The 16570-nt window shown below is 26.2% G+C and overlaps 1 protein-coding gene across 1 annotated transcript in view; it reads right to left on the reverse strand.

Annotated features, from left to right (window-relative positions):
- LOAG_18102 (hypothetical protein) overlaps positions 1 to 11790 on the reverse strand; it is a gene marked incomplete at its 5' end in the record, with an annotated part of 21894 nt that extends 10104 nt beyond the window's left edge. Inside the window, 6 exons of the mRNA XM_020450770.1 lie at positions 1897 to 1998; positions 8789 to 8844; positions 9278 to 9317; positions 9877 to 10047; positions 11037 to 11183; positions 11488 to 11790. Of these exons, the coding sequence (XP_020305516.1) occupies positions 1897 to 1998; positions 8789 to 8844; positions 9278 to 9317; positions 9877 to 10047; positions 11037 to 11183; positions 11488 to 11790 (819 nt within the window). The remainder of the gene's footprint in view (positions 1 to 1896; positions 1999 to 8788; positions 8845 to 9277; positions 9318 to 9876; positions 10048 to 11036; positions 11184 to 11487) is intronic.
- Between the last annotated feature and the right edge of the window lie 4780 nt (positions 11791 to 16570).

The following is a 16570-nucleotide window of genomic DNA, read 5'->3' on the forward strand; positions in this document are numbered from 1 at the left end:
TGCTATATTTTGTCCACTTGCTAATAATTTCTGATTTGATATGTAAATTTGTTTATCCTGTAAAAAATTAGGAAAAGTTGGATTTTTTCACGTTAAATCTTATTAAAATTAAATGTTTATCAAATTTTGGGATTTTTCAATCAAAGAAAAAATTGAATGATCAGAATTTCTCAAAAAGTGCTAAAAAATTCTGATAATTGGAAGATTGGATTAGCATTAATACTTTTACACTCATAAACACTTTTTTATTACTTATAAAATATAAAAATTAATTCATTTTTATGAAAGGATAAGACGTAACTGTAAGTAGCCTGAATATGTTACTAACTGGATTTACCGGAAATTTCCTAATAAAAAAAATTTTTTCATAATGCTGCTGACATGATAATGGCGATCATTCAAGTGACTCAAAAATATTTGGCAGAGTAATTAACGACATTAATATCAAGTCCTGACGTTTTTCATCTTTGGCCAAAATAAGTATTTGAATTTAAGTATTTGAAATTTAGCTAGAAGTGCTAGATGATGCATTAATACTCCAAATTTTCATTGTATAAATAGATTAAAATAAATTATTAGACAATTAAATTCGAAATTCATCCTATCAAATTACCAAATTTTCTAGAATAAAAAAGTTGGAGTTATATTTTCACTAAACCTGCTCAAAGTTAGCATATCAAATTGAGATTTATGATACGAATTTTAGCAAATCATTACCAGAGTTCATATAATCGTATTATTTCGAAATGATACTTTATTCAATGATTTAGTAGTAATTTTCCGGAATGATAAATTGTTATCTGATGTGTAATTAATAGTTGTGATTGAGTAAAATGAGGTATTTCAAGGTGGGTAAAAGTTTTTGAAAGTAATGAAGTCTCGAGTAGCATAGCATCAAGATGACATTCAGTTTTCTCACTTTTTTTTTTGAGACAAAATTTTGAGGTGAAAGACATTTGGCAATTTCCCTTATCAAATCAGTTAACCGTAATTACGAAAAATTTTGTATAATACCTTAATATAATATCATTAGAGAGTAATTCATTTCAAATTATTGCCAAAAGTTGGAAAGATTTGGAGAAAGGATACTGTAATACCATCCAAACAATACTTTGCGTTTATATACCTAAATGTTTTAATGGAATAGAAATAAATCTAAAAACTTTAATTGAAACTATTTGTGTAAAAGTAGAAAAATGAATGAATTATTGATTGCCTTTGGAATAAAAAATGAAAAAAGAAATATGAGAATTATCGAATGCATATTTTACCTTCTTTTTTTTTAGCGAAATGTTTATTTTAAGGAGGTTTGATAGAATCTCTCCCTCTCTTTCTCTCTCTCTTTCTTTCTCTCTCCCTTCCTCTCTCTTTATATACATGCAGAGGAAGAAATGACTATGGACAGGTATAATACGCGCTTTAAAAAGTTTCTGTTTATTTAAGAAAAAGACAGTATGTGAAGGATTTAAATTTTCTCATAGTCTTAATATATAATAATAGGTTTTCTAAGGAAAAATAAAGTACAATGCATATGAAAATGTCGATTGAAAATACAAATGCTCTCTCTTTCTCTTTCTCTCTCTCTCTCTCTCTCTTCTCTTTCTTCTTCAAGGTTGCCAAATTAACTCTCAAAATTTAGTTTGAAAAAAAATGACTGAACTGAAAAAAAAAAACCAGACATGCATTTGTTTTACTACAAAGTTAATTGACTAACACACAGACGAATGGAAACGAAAAAATGTAATTTGAATTTTCAATTATTTTGATTTAAATAATAAAAGAAAAAAAATTTTCAGTAAATTTTTTTTGTGTTTCTTTTCTTCTAAACTATTATTTACTTTCAATTTTGCTTAAAACAAAATTTTTAAAAATGAAAAACGATTAAAATTGATTTACTTGTACAGCGCTTGCTTCCGCAAATTTTCGTGCTAGTTGAATAACCGATTCCGGTCGATTGATACTTTGCTCACGGACTATTGGCCGTCGTATACCGGTATCCTGAAGAGAAAAAAGAAAAAAAATGAGTTAAGTAGAAGGATTTTGAAAATTCAATGTAATTCATCCGAAAAATAGTCTCACCTTGTTGGTAAATAAAGCGATTTGCTTTAAAAATATGACAAAAGCTCTCGATTTAATTAAAGATAAAACGAAATAAAAATTTTCTAATTGGTTTACAGCCGTTCAAAACTATTAATTAATACATGCTAAGAAGTACAATCTTGAATTAAATGGGTGAAAATTAAATTTCATATTATTGCCATTTGTCCAACAAATGTAACAAATTCATTTGTCTTTCAGTAAGAATTATTGCTTTTACAGCAAAACTTTTTCAATTTTTCAATCCATGAAAATGTAATTTTAGCTTTTTTTTTGCAGGAAAAATTTCAACAATTGCTATAATTTTTCTTCCTTTCTTCCTTTTTTTTCGTCGCTTTAATTTGCTCATTTTTAAATGTTGTCATCTTTTTTCTCCTTTTTTTATTTTTTTCAAAAAACCATAAAATTTTGGCAATTTAATTTCGATAATTTCTTTTGCATTGGATTGGAAAGAAAATTATCGAAACTATAACTACGTTTGAATTATACATCAATTCATTCATCATCGTCGTTTTTTTGTTCGTACTATGGAAATAAAAAATTTCAATCTTAAATTTTTTTCAAAATTATTTGCTCAAATTCGAAATTACTTAATATTATTTCAAAATTACTCATTGCACATTTCATCGATAACTAAATTCACTAGGACAATTTATCACAAATTGATTTTCGGATTAGACTGCTATTCGTTTCTTCCAAGAAATCGTGATACCAATGGTGAACGGTATTACTCGATAAATTATCGCTATAATTTTCCTTTACAATTATGTTTTTAACTATTAAAAACTGATTTATAGTAATAGTTTATAACAAAAATTACCTAGTTTTTTCAATCATTTCATTTCATGTGTTTAATACAGACTAAATTTAGCTTAGAGAAATTTGAAAAGTGAATTATGACAGAGAATTAATTGTCCCCTCATTTTTCATTAGCATTATTGAAACTCTTTTGATGAATATAAATGATTAAAATAAACATTATTGAAACTCTTTTGATAAATATGAATGATTAAAATAAATTCGATACCAATGATAAATCAGAAAACCCGGTTGTGATAGTGCGCAGTAGTTATAATTAAGTATCAATAAATAGAATGATTAAATTGAATTGATTTTGAAACAGTGATTTTTTGTTTCCAAATAAATATAGATTCAATAACTTAATAACTCGTTATTAGAACTGCAAAAAAGAGGAAGTGGTTGAAATTATTTCAAAAATTATTGCGGAAAAAATTAAATGAAAAGGATGATTGTTACGGGATTATCAATACATCAGCACGTTCATATTTTCTCTCCATATTGTTCTTTTAATTTTAAACTGATTTATACTGAATTTACGCTTTCTATAATTAACCGATATCCGATTATTCAGTAATTCGATTCAGCAATGATTAATCAAGTTGACAATTTGCTGTAGCTAGGAAAAAAGTAATCAAAATTAAAATATTTCAAACATTACTGAATTGAATTTATTGAATACTGAATCGGAAAAGCGCACGAAGTATTTTTGGGTAGGATTAAAATGATAAATGAAACCTCTCAGCCAATTAAAATTTTGGATTTTGAAATTCAAATTTTAGTCTGAGCAGAGAGCAGATTATCGTATCTTTCTTTCCTTCCGTAAAGTGAAATCAGATGGGATTTTCGAGGAAAAGATAATCCAAATAAAGATCAAAACCCTCAAATCTTCAAATTTCGAAATCATTCCTTAAATTTTAATCTTTCTTCTCTTCTTTTTTTGTTCAGCAAATATTTATGAAATATAAAAGAAATATCATATTTGCAAATGTTAGCACAAAATGTCAAAATCTTAATTGAACTTAATAAAAGATGAGGTAAGCATGCAATAAAACAAAGAAATAATTTTGCCATAATATTAAAGATAATATTTTGGATTTAATTATTAAGAATAATACTTTATCCATTAATTAACAAATAAAGTCTATTAAAAATTGGCCATGTATTTATAGGATGGAAATGATTTAAATTTATTAAATGCTTAAGAATCAAAAACCGAAATGAAGTACGAAATATGAAAACTTATTGTGGTATACAAAAACAGAAAATAATTGAAAATTAATGCTCACTGATCTTTTCTGACAAATTTCATCAAATTTCCAAGGAAAAAAATTATTATTTATGATTTATTCTGAAAAAAATCAGCAAAATATTTTTTATTTGTTTATAAATTTTTTTGAATTCAATAATAAATAGAACAAAAAATTGAAAAGTATTGCTTTTCTAATAAATTATGTCTTAATTTCATAAAAGCAATGGAATAAACGATGAAAAAAAACTTTATTAATGAGTTAAGTAATTTCATCAGTATCAAAGGTCACTCCTTATCATTTTCAGTTCTTATCAAAGTCGTAATCACACGTGAATAGGCAAACTTTTTCAACCATAAACACTTTGGCTCTTTTATTTGTACTAGGGACTACAGGGTTCAAAAATAACAAAATCTGTTAGCTTGAAAATGAACTTTAATCAAAACTTTTGATTTATAAATTTATCAAACATTGATAAAAACAGTCTCCGCCTGTTCCTTATTCACTTCACCGCCGTCCTCACGGATCCTCGTGGATCGTATTTTTAGTTCTCGCGGACCACTGGTTTAGAAGCACCGATTTATTATAGTAATAAGTGGTCAATAAATATAACAGATCAATTTAATGTTTCTCTGTAATTGAATAACATTTAAACATAGAAAATCTTAGTCTAAAATTATTTTGTAACAATTAAAATCCGAATTATTCAGTACAATGCTTTCTTTGATTGGTCAAATATGACCAACTCATTTGAAATTTACGGCAAAAAATTGTGTATTTGTAGTGGACAATTGTGACACTTTGATGAAGTTGAATAACAACAAATTTCCAATGTATGCTCAAAACATTCGTAGCATTTCAGAAAATTTAACTTGCCGAATGATGATATTATTCCATTTATCAGAAATTAGAAATTTTAACAAAACGGGTTATTTTCCACTTGTAATAAAGTTTTATATACGAAAACCATAAAACTTTACGTTTCATTCACCAATTAACTAAAAAGTTTATGACGAATAAAAGAGAAAAAAGTAAACAAATAAATGAAACAAATGGATTGATTAATTAGTAACAAAAATTTAACTGACGAGAGATTTTTGTGCATTAAATTGAAATAGAAAACAAATTTGAAGGCTATTTTTTGAGACTACTTTTTTCTTTTTGCAGCTTTCCATATATTGTTAATTTTTCATTCAGAGTATAAACCGGTAAAAGAATTAAATGACAGTTTAGGGGACTGTCCGTGAAAAATAGCGCAAATGGATTGTCAAGGTAAATGCCGAAATTATGCGATCATTGCAGTAATGAAAATTTGAGAAAAAATATTTTTAATTTTCAATAATTTTTTCGTAATTTATTTTAAAGATAAACTTCAACTTATCCTTTTGAAATTTGATTTTTTATTTTCAACCGCTTACAATTCGTATCCTTATGATCATTTGATCAATGATCAACTATCCGAAATATTACTTTTAAGAATCTAAATTTCTTAAAATTGATAGATAACTGGTTCCCAACATCGGAATCATTTAGTCCTAACTGATTACCCGAGGGAATACTTTTTTTAGGTCAAGTTTCCTGGGATTTATTTCGATGTGTTTTTAAACCGCTTAGGGAACTTTTGTAAGTCAATACAGTAGTGGGTTTAGGTTTGATCAAAATTTGTAAATTATATTAATTTTCATAATTACTGCTACAAAATGATGGAAGAAGTGGTAAATATATTTGATTAGTGACAATTTTTCGAATTAACAACTATTATCTTTTTTTATGAAGAAGCCAATATTAGATAATAATTATTTTCTGTTCTGAGTTTTAATTTGATTAAATTTAAATTGCCATAAAAACGGTATTTTTAAGGATTCAGCACAACTGTTATTTTAATTTCTCTAGACATATATTGATAATTAACAAACAGTCTTATTTTGGGTGTTTAGATGGTATTATTTGTGATCGATTGAAAATTAAGTATCGTAATAAATTAAGTATTTGAATTGAATTAGGCATTTTTATCAATATCTGCTAATTTTTCCTTTTTACTTTTGAATTTTTCATGTTTGCTGCAAAAAGAAATTTTCATGTTTTTAATTTTTAAATTAATATATTGAATACATTTTTTTAATGAATGTAAAGAATGAAAGAAAGAATGAAGCAAAGGATAAAATGACCATATGAATGATAACTTTTGCATTCAATCGCAGAAATGTAAAAATAAATTTGAATAGCCTGGCTAAAATCGAAGTGATAAATATTTTTTAAAAATGTAAAGCAATTATTTAAACGACAAATTGTCTTAAAATAAAATGAAATCACCTAAGTAAAATTTAAATGATAAATTGTGTCAATTGAGGAAAACAAAAAGAAAAAAGTCCCTTACTTAGTTTTAGACTCATAAATGAGCTACGGTAGAGCAGCTAACTATTTATATGTATGTGTATAGGCATCAACAATGTGAAATTATCATCAAAATTTCAAAACAAGTTTTTGAAGTTGGATAAAGATGGGAGCGCAATCTTTTGCGAGCGCATATTGTCTTCTTTCTTTTTCCTTTTACCGCTCAATTACCAGTTCTTTTTTTTATCACATTTTATTATCGTTGTGTGCGTCAACAAACGGCAATAAAATATGAAATTGATCAAATGTGCAATTTTCTAAAGGAAAAGAAAAATGTAAATTTTTTGGTTTAGAAGTAATAGTAGCAAAGTTTGGAGAAATAATTAATTCGTAGCCGTAACACATATGCACAATCTGAATGCTTTCATAATCATCTATAACTATGAATTAATAATACTATGATAAGCTATCAGTTGTGAATCGTTTCAAAATGACTCCAGTGATAACCATTATCAGTTTGATACGCCCTAATGACTGTATGCTAAAGGAAAGTTAAAGACTAAGCATATTTTGGATGTATATGTTATCGAAATATATGGTGTAATGCCTATTAATTATCTAAAAGGCTGTGATTTGAATGATAGTACTTTGTCATTTTGCTTATCTTAACAATAATGATAAGTGATGTAATTCTCATAACTGCCATTATCATAAATTTAAATTATTTTGGAAAGTTGTCAGAGGACATTATTACTGATTACTAAAAGAAATTAATCCGGAATGGTCTTCATATGATAATAGTAGTCACTATCAATATATAAAATCAGAAAAAATTTACAAAATTTGAAATTATTCAAAATATATAAAAAGGAAATGATAAAATGAGCAAATGTTTAAATGTAATGAAAAAAGAAAAACTTTTTTTCTTCTAAATTGTTTATCATTATAGCTTAAAGATGAATTTATCAGAAAAATAATTTATTGAAAATTTTACGCAACAATAAAAAAAGGAAATTTAAAAGAAAATGGAAAAAAAAATTAACTAATGCCATTAATTGACATTTTGTTAATGCATGCGAAAAAATTCCCACTTGAATTCATCAATAATTTGACATTTATGACAATACCGTCCTGTTTTCATCGTTCTACGAGTAATTTGCTCTAAATTAAGAGAAAAAAAATCGATAGATTGCTAAGGAAGAAGGAATGGAAAAAGATTAGGCAAAAAAAAACAGGAAAAAAAAATCTTTGAAGCAATGAAATAAAATTTTTATTACTGAAATTGAAAAATTTTTAGATTAAAATTGAATTTTTTAATTTTATTGATTCATTCTAATTTGTGACCTACTATTTTTATTTGCCGTGCAAATCAGTAATTCGATTCGTTTAAAAATTATTTTATCAATTTGTAATGTAAAAATTAGCAAATGGCTTGAAAATTAAATTTAACAAATGAAAAATTCTTACCTCAAAAAAATTCTTATTCTTAAAAAAAAATGAAAATAATTCGTATAAACGTGATGGATTGCAAAATCATTTAGTAATTAAACATGGAATTGTATACGATAATATTTAATGAAAGAAAACTGTTTTAGTGATCATCCGAAATAAGATCATTGGAAAGTGACCATTCGAAAAAGATTATTACGAAGTGACCATTTGAAAGTGACCTCATTCGAACCAAAAAATTAATCGCCCTAGTGAAAAATAACTTTTGAGTGTCCATCATCTGCATGGGTCAGTTATTTATTATGTAATCGAAACAAAAATGATTAAATTTTAAGATTTATTAGAAAAAGCAAATAAAATTTTCCAAAGTAATTAAAGTAAAACCAAAAAAAAAAAAAAAAAATTTAATATACGAAATGAAGAGTCGGATCGATTAAATGTTATTACAATGGAAAAGTTTGATCAGTTTTTTTATTAACTTAATTTCAAACTAATTTTACTAAGTTGTGTTGCTTTATCTTGTATCTAGTTCACTTATCATTTTCCGGCCTACTGCATCCGGTTCACTTATCATTTTCACCATTGTTATCAATTGAACATCTGCTCCTTTTTACGTTTTGCTTACTACAACACTTCCGAATCTAATGAAAAAATCCGGTTTTCAGTACTATGCATTCATCATTTCAGGTTATCATACAAATATTTTAAAAATCATACATCCATTTAAAATAGTCTCTTGATTGAGCCATAATTTGTTAAATTATGGTTTTTTTTATTGCTCACAAACTTAATTAATTGAAACCTAATCTACCAAATATTTGATGAGAATAATAACATTAATAATAATGAAAAGAACTTACCGCATCTGTCTCATATTGAAATACACCGTTGATTTCGAGTACGCGAACAATTTCATCTGGAAAAGAAAATTAAGCATAAATTAATGAAATCTTTCAAGTTTCTATCACTTTAATTAATTAAATTAGCTTAGATTTATTTCTTTGTAGCAAAATAAAAACTTGCACTAAATCATCTCCGAAAATTGTACACGACGGTACAATGTAAGCGTTGTAAAATTTTGAAAACTTTTTAAATTTATTTAAAAATTTTCGAGAAAAAATCTCCAAATTACTTGAAATTAATTGTATAATTAATAAAAAAATATTTTAAAATTGATAATGGGAGCGTCAATAATTATGATAATTACTCAATTCATTTTGCAGCATTAAGAAAAAGTTTATGAGACATCTTTAAATGCAATAATGGGGATTTTTGCGCAAATGGTTGCTAGTATTCGTGAGATTGCTTTCATGATTTTGCTAAATTAGATGACAATGATGATGACAAACCGCTTTGCAAGTGACAATAGATAATTCTAATTAACTCTACCTGTAAAAGCATTGCGAAGATTAGGAGGAACACTTCGTCGTCTATTCTTTTCCAGCTAAACAATAATTCATTATAATTGTTCTTTTTTTGTTTATCAATAACCAGTCGTTTTATCACTTTTATCATTTATCAATTTCAATTATATTGCAAGTAATTAAAGTTAACACTGAAAAACAAGATTATGCAAAGGACGAAGCAGTTTGATATCAAATTTAGTAAAAATTTTTTTGCAAATTAATTTAATCTACCCCGGAGAAGATCAAAAGGGAAATATAATGATATGTTAAATGGGATGATCATAGAATGATCAAAGGATTGTATGATATTTGCATTTAAAAGGTTTTTGAAATGAGCTATGACAAATTACCAACTATGTGAAACGATCAAACATTTACCGATCGCCTAATTAACATCAACAAAAAAAATGAAATAATTTAATCAGGTTAAGTAGCTTGAAAGATACCGTATGATTGTTATACTTCAATAATATTTATATCAGTTATTCTTACTGTCATTATCATTATCGTCAGGAATAAAAACCGAAAAAGAAAACGGAAACCGTATGTTGCCGATTACGTTGTTGCCTTATTTGTGTACGTGTTGTTGCTCGTTCAACTATTTCAACTTCTTGTTGTTCAAAAATATCACCGTAGTTATCATTCATTGTAGTTTTCATAGAAGAATGATTGTTATTAACAGCATTTGTAGAAGCGGTAATTGCTTCTAAATTCTGAAACGGAAATAAAATGGGGAAACCGTATGAAAAACTAAAATCGTTTCAATTTTTAATTCATTGAACTTTTAATATTATCAACGAAATTAGCAAATCAAGGCTAATTTAGGCTAAGTTACAAGTAAATTAATTAATTAATTATCAATCATATTTGCTACAGTTGAAAAGAAGGATTTCATAATAATTTACGCTTTTTTTTTTAAAAAAACAGCTGGTAAAAGCAAATTTTTTTTTGTAAGAACTTGCAAAAAATTTTTTTCAACGAAGTTAACTAACTTGGAAATAGCTTATGAATAAATTTGAAGTAAGCAAAAGCACGGAATTTAAATTACATTCATGCATATATCATGTTATAAATGGTTTGTCTTGCACGATAGAAATGATATTGGTAAAACAGGTTTCGATTTTAATAAATAATTCAAATATCGGATTAAATTTTCAATGAATAGATTTAAACCAAAAATTCTAACTCAATCAATCCATTGTACTTTTATTATTATTATTATTATTATTATTATTATTATTATTATTATTATTATTATTATTATTATTATTATTATTATTATTATTATTACTATTGTTATTATTATTGTCGTTTATTATTTACTAGTAATGTTATTATTATTATACATTATATGAATTAAAATTATTGATTCAAACCTATTCATTCATTTTATTCATTTTTTCTAGCGAATTTGATGAAATTTAATTACACTGCAAGATTAAACAACTTTAAGTCGTACAATAGATAATTGTTAAATTGAAACAAATATCAATTGTAATGTTCGTTTCATTAGAATGGTAGATATAATATAATACTGGTATAATAAAAGAACAGATTAACTTCTAATCACCCAAAATTTTCAACAACATTGATCTTGATTATCTCTTGAGTTTGATGTCATCGAAAACCCTGAATAATTAGAAATTTGCTTATTTATTAATTATTTCATATTTGGTTTAAGTCAAAATAAGTGACAAATGACCTTTTTCGATTGTTGCTCATTTTCCATATCCGATTCGGATGTCCCAGAACCATAACCAGATGACTCTTTCGAATTTGTGCACTGTTTTGGACTATTCCAACTTATATCCTCATTTTCTGATGGTTGTATTTGTGCTGGTTTTTCATGCTGCAATTTATTGCTCATTTTTTTCTCTTTATTTCTTTTTCACCATTTGTTTTGCATAAACCATTCAATTTCATTTAATTAGCATTTAATTTTTCCAAAATGTAATATTAACAAAGAATAAATAACATATTTAAATGAAGGAATTCCGAATAAATTATTTTCTCATTAAAATTACGAAATAGCTGCAGTATTAATTCCCGAGAGCTGTAATAATTCCCGGGGTAACTGTATCAATTCCTGGAATAGCATGAAAAATATTAATTTGTTTACAAATCTCATCATAAATTGGTGCCATTTATCGTACTTTAAATGGACACGTTGCTTGGATAACATTTCTCGTTGAAGACGGATAAAAATCTGTAACTGTAGAATGAGGTGACACGGGATTTGATGATGTTGCTAATTCAGATACTGTAGACTTCCATGATTGCTGATAACAGTTGGATTTGAAAGATCTGTCGAGCTTTGCAGAATAACCCGGATAGAGTGGTGGAGTCCAAAGTAAGCTGGACAAGCTACGGTTTCGGATTCGTCGTTCGGCAATGGATAAATGAAAGTGATCATGGCTTGCCATGGCAGTATGTGTTGTTGGCAATGATATACTCATCAAATATGATTACCTGAAAAGTTACTCGATATTTCGGGGTTGGAGAAATTCTGGAAATGGAAAGATTCAAAATAAAAAAGCGATGAATAAGAGTATGAAACTGAACGATGCTTAATTTTCTATCTTTCCTAACCCATTATCTTATCTAATCAGATTTTATCATTTGTGTTCACTAAATGTAACAAATGATGTATTCGAAATAATTTATAAATTCAAAATTTTATCATATTTCAAAAGTTTCAACCTTTTCAGCAAGAAATTTAATTTATATATGAAAAAGTAAGTTTTGAGGTTTAATTAATTACTCACTCTCGAAGTTATCTGATATCAATCAATATATTGTTGACAATCAGTTTCTTTTTGATTACAAATTTTCATTGCAATTAATAATTTTCGAATTTCCCACTGATTTTAAATAACAAAGTGAAATAAACTTTTCCGAATAAATTAATGAAAAAAGCTGAAATATTTTCAAAGAAAGTTTTAATTCCATTTCTTTGGTTTATTTCTTCATTCATTGAAAATAAAAATTGCTTTGTGTAAAATTAAATTTGCTATTTTTCCTGAAATTGATTGAAATATAATTTCCGGAAGCATCCCCAACGAAAATAGCTTTTAGCTTAAAGAAATTTTGCGGAAAGAAACGACAAAAATTATTTTAAAGTAAAAATTTCGTTGAAATTTTACTAATTCAGACAATTAATTTGCAATTAAATTTTCAAACCTCCAAAATGGTCTCGTTTTTTGGTTTTTCTTTTACAATTAAAATTTTATAGGATTATATTTTGGATGGAATTTATTCAGTTGTCTTCCTATTTGAATATTTGAATAATCCAAAGTTATCATTTGTTTTTCTACTTATTCATCAAAAAGAAAAATGGTTGAAATGTTTTCGCTATCTTAATGAGTTTTAATTAAACTTTAAATTAGGCTAAATTTTATGGATGACCACGAAAAGTGATATATAATGATGCAAATTTTAACTTCATTCTAAACTCTACAAAAATTTCCATAATGTTAGTTTCAAGAAATTTTGTACTGCTTAAAATACAATTATGTTAGCAAGTGGACGAATAATTCGAGTAATTAATATTAAGCCAACATGCAAAATAATTTCTATCAAAGAATTCAAAAATAAGTAAGTTAGGTTAAAAGTATAAAATGCGTGAAATATTTGAAATATTAAACATATTCAAATATTGACTTTTCAAATATTTAAAAAAAAATACAATCTGAACAAGTTGTTAGAAAAAAGAACATAAGGTGATCAGAGATCAGAGATTAAGTACGCTGATTATCTGATCAACAATTGCTTAAAATAAAATTTCGATTGACAAATAAACTTTGTAAAATAAAAGTATCCTCTAAAACTGTTACTATAACCGGCAGTTGTTTCAAATGGTCGGTTTTAATTGTTTGAAAATGTCGCATTGTCACAATTCTTGTTTCCTTTGATCTCTTGTGATTGCTTCAATTCAATTTTACAAAAATATGATTGACTTTTTTTCTTCTGTTTCCTCTCAATATTTCGTGCTAACTTTTAATTTAACTGTGTCATTAACTTACTGTAGCGTGCAACTGTAACACACAGCATACTGTAGCGTGATATTGTGAAATATTTTTATGCTATCTATAAAGATGAATAGTTCAAAAAAGAAAAAGTATCTCAAAAATAAGAGGAGAAAAATTTAGCAACGTGAAAAATAAGTAAGTCGAGTAGTAAAGTATTACCATAATTCTTTCGAGTTTGGCATATTATTATTATGCAATAATTGCTTATTATTATTGAGCAATAATCACTTATTATTAAGCAATAATTTTAGCTTAATAAATAAAGTAACTCACTTTGGATACTAATTTATATTTCATGTAAAACATGATTAGACTCTTTTTAACGCTCAGTAAAGTATTATATGTTAAATATGTGGGAATTATTTTAAGAATTTGTCAGAAATCTGAATTTTAAAGAAAACTTCCAACAAGAGAACGACTTGCTGTAAATAATTTTTACAAAATATAATTAATGAAAAAAGGGATATTTATTGAAATTATTTCAAAATATGTCAACTAATTTCTGTTCGTTAAAAATTTTAAAAAATGTCCAGATTGCACGTTGAAAAAGAAACAAGAAAAACTGGATAATAATGTTTGATATTGTTAAATATGCTAATTACAGTTGACATCGTTGATATTTAATGGAAGGTAATGAGAAATTTAAATGAAAATTTCTAAAAATTTTTAAAATGTCTTCTATTACTACATGCCCTTTTCTAGTTTCCTTCTCCATTGTTGTCATCAAATTTGACAAATTCACCGCGGCGAAACTTATACCAAATGACTTGGATTGTATTAAAACCAATGTTATACTATTGTGTATTTTCCGGGGCTAACCGGATTAGTATTGTAAATTTCAAGCATTAAACTGATAAACGATCATATCAGTTTACAAACAATTGCATGAGATACAGAAGCACATTATGTTGAATTACTGCAATTGTTTGGTAATTTTTAGTGTTTAGCTTTCTTACATAACTAATTAAAAATAATAAATGAAGTTTGAAATTTTTAAAAATGATCAAAATTGGCGAAATATTTTTAATCATTTCAATATTAATTCAATGAATAATACAAATGATATTTTATTTTAATTTATAAATTGCAATTAATTTATGTTATTTGCACTATAAGCTATCAATTTTTTAATGTATGCTTTGACAATTAATTGTGATTACTTCTGAAAAAAAAATGAAGAATTTTGAAAAATTGCATTTTACTGCGAATGACATTTCTTAATTTTCTTTTTTCTTCCGTCCTAAAAGATTTGGAAAACAAAAACACATTCAATATTTCGATTTCTACGTTTTTCAAATTTTAATACAACAGAAAAAAAAGAATTTTAAAAGAGTTTGTTTTTTTAGCAAAATTAATTGAACAAAATAACAAAAAGAAGATGAAAAAGGATAAAGAGAAAGAGAAACCAGAAAACGGATAAAATATTTGAAGGTAAAAATATAAGTGAAAGAAAATAATCCGGCTAGAAATTTCCAATGAATAATTTCTGGAATGTAAAAGAATATTGAAAGGAACAATAAGTAATACGAATTGCTTTTAGAAGTTAAAAATGGAATACAAAGTAAAAGCATTCAAGATGCGATAAAAAAAAAGACTAATAAACTAGAAAATATTGAGTTAAAAAAAAAGAAATTAGATTAAATTTAAGAGGAAATTGAAATTTGTGTCTTCAGTTTACCATTTCTTTCACTCACTTCTATACGAATATAATAATGTCTAATGCCTGATAAAATGATGAATAAAAATTTTGCGATAAAACTGATAATGATGTGAATTAAAAAATAGAAAATTAAGAAACGAAAATCCCAGCCTAAATGAACTTTTTCTAATTAAAATAGATAATTGGATAAAAAATAGGCAATTATCTGATAAATGAATTTTGTCATCTTCATTTTTTTCGTCTCTGTCCCATTGCGGTATATCGTTTTATCTTTTTTTTTACTATTTAATTTCTGAAAATTCAAAACACTTCCTTTTTCCATTCTGCTTTTTTTTCGTTTCTCTTCATAACTAAGAAATTTCGTAAGGTAAATATATATTTTAAAATAAAATCGATACTATTAGTCTATAAGAGAAGTAAAACAGACGAAATTAAAAACATTACTTGTAATTTAATTCCTATTGAATAGTGAGAGTGGACTTAAATTTGAATTTGAATTTAATAAATGTGAAGTGGGAGAATTGGAATTCAGAAAGTTTGTATAATACTGAATGCACTTAATGTGTTCTGAAATGTTTTGTGAAAAGTTTTGCCACACTTTTTGAATTGCATGTTGTTATGCTATTAAATTAGTTTGATGATAAATATATTATTCCAATATCTATCTCTTTCTCTTATAATACAATTATATTTTTAGGACAAATAATCTGATAGTAAATGAAAATGAAAAGGTTAAAAGGTTAACTTGAATTTTTCCCATAAAATGGAATTTTGTTAAAGGATAGTTTCATTATCGAATTTCAAATTTGATGAAAAATTTTCGAATTAATAAGAAATGCATGAAGATAAAGGGAAAATGAGATCAACAAAGGAAAGAAGAAAGATAAGGAGGGAAAGAGAGGAAGAGCAATTTCATTTAATATATTGAAATTTATTTTTAATTTCTTGAGAAAATAAGCAAGAAAGAGGGTGAGAGAGGAAAAGAAAGGGGAACGATAAAATAATTTTGAAAAAATTTGCATTAACTAAAATGAAGCATTTTGTTAAAACAAGCTTAGCAAATAGATATTCACTTCTGGATATAAACGATTCTGGCCACATTTAATTCAGATCCTAGCTAATGTCTAGGCTTAACTATGTTAGCAGTGATGATAACGATAGTTAAAAAAAAAAAAACAGAGGGAGAAAAAAAGTGGAATGAATGAAAAGAAAAATGGCAAGACGAAGGATGTACGATGAGCTCTCGTATCCTTTTTTTTTTCCTAATTTAAGTCTAGCCCAAAGTAACACCAAAAGCAAGCCTTAGGCTTCAGTTTAGCTAGACATAAGATTAGAAAAAAAAAATGGAAAACAAGATAAATAAATAAAGCGACAATGTCACAGGCAGATTCTCATACACAAATAGTATTATGAATACTAATATGCAAACGAAGAAATCTTAATAATACAAATATTATAAATGTGATATATCCTCTAAGAGAGAGAGAGAGAGAGAGAGAGAGAGAGAGAGAGAGAGAGAGGAGAGAGAGAGAGAGAGAGAGAGAGAGA

The sequence above is a fragment of the Loa loa genome (assembly GCF_000183805.2).
Source record: "Loa loa unplaced genomic scaffold supercont3.195, whole genome shotgun sequence".
NCBI lineage: Eukaryota > Metazoa > Nematoda > Chromadorea > Rhabditida > Onchocercidae > Loa > Loa loa.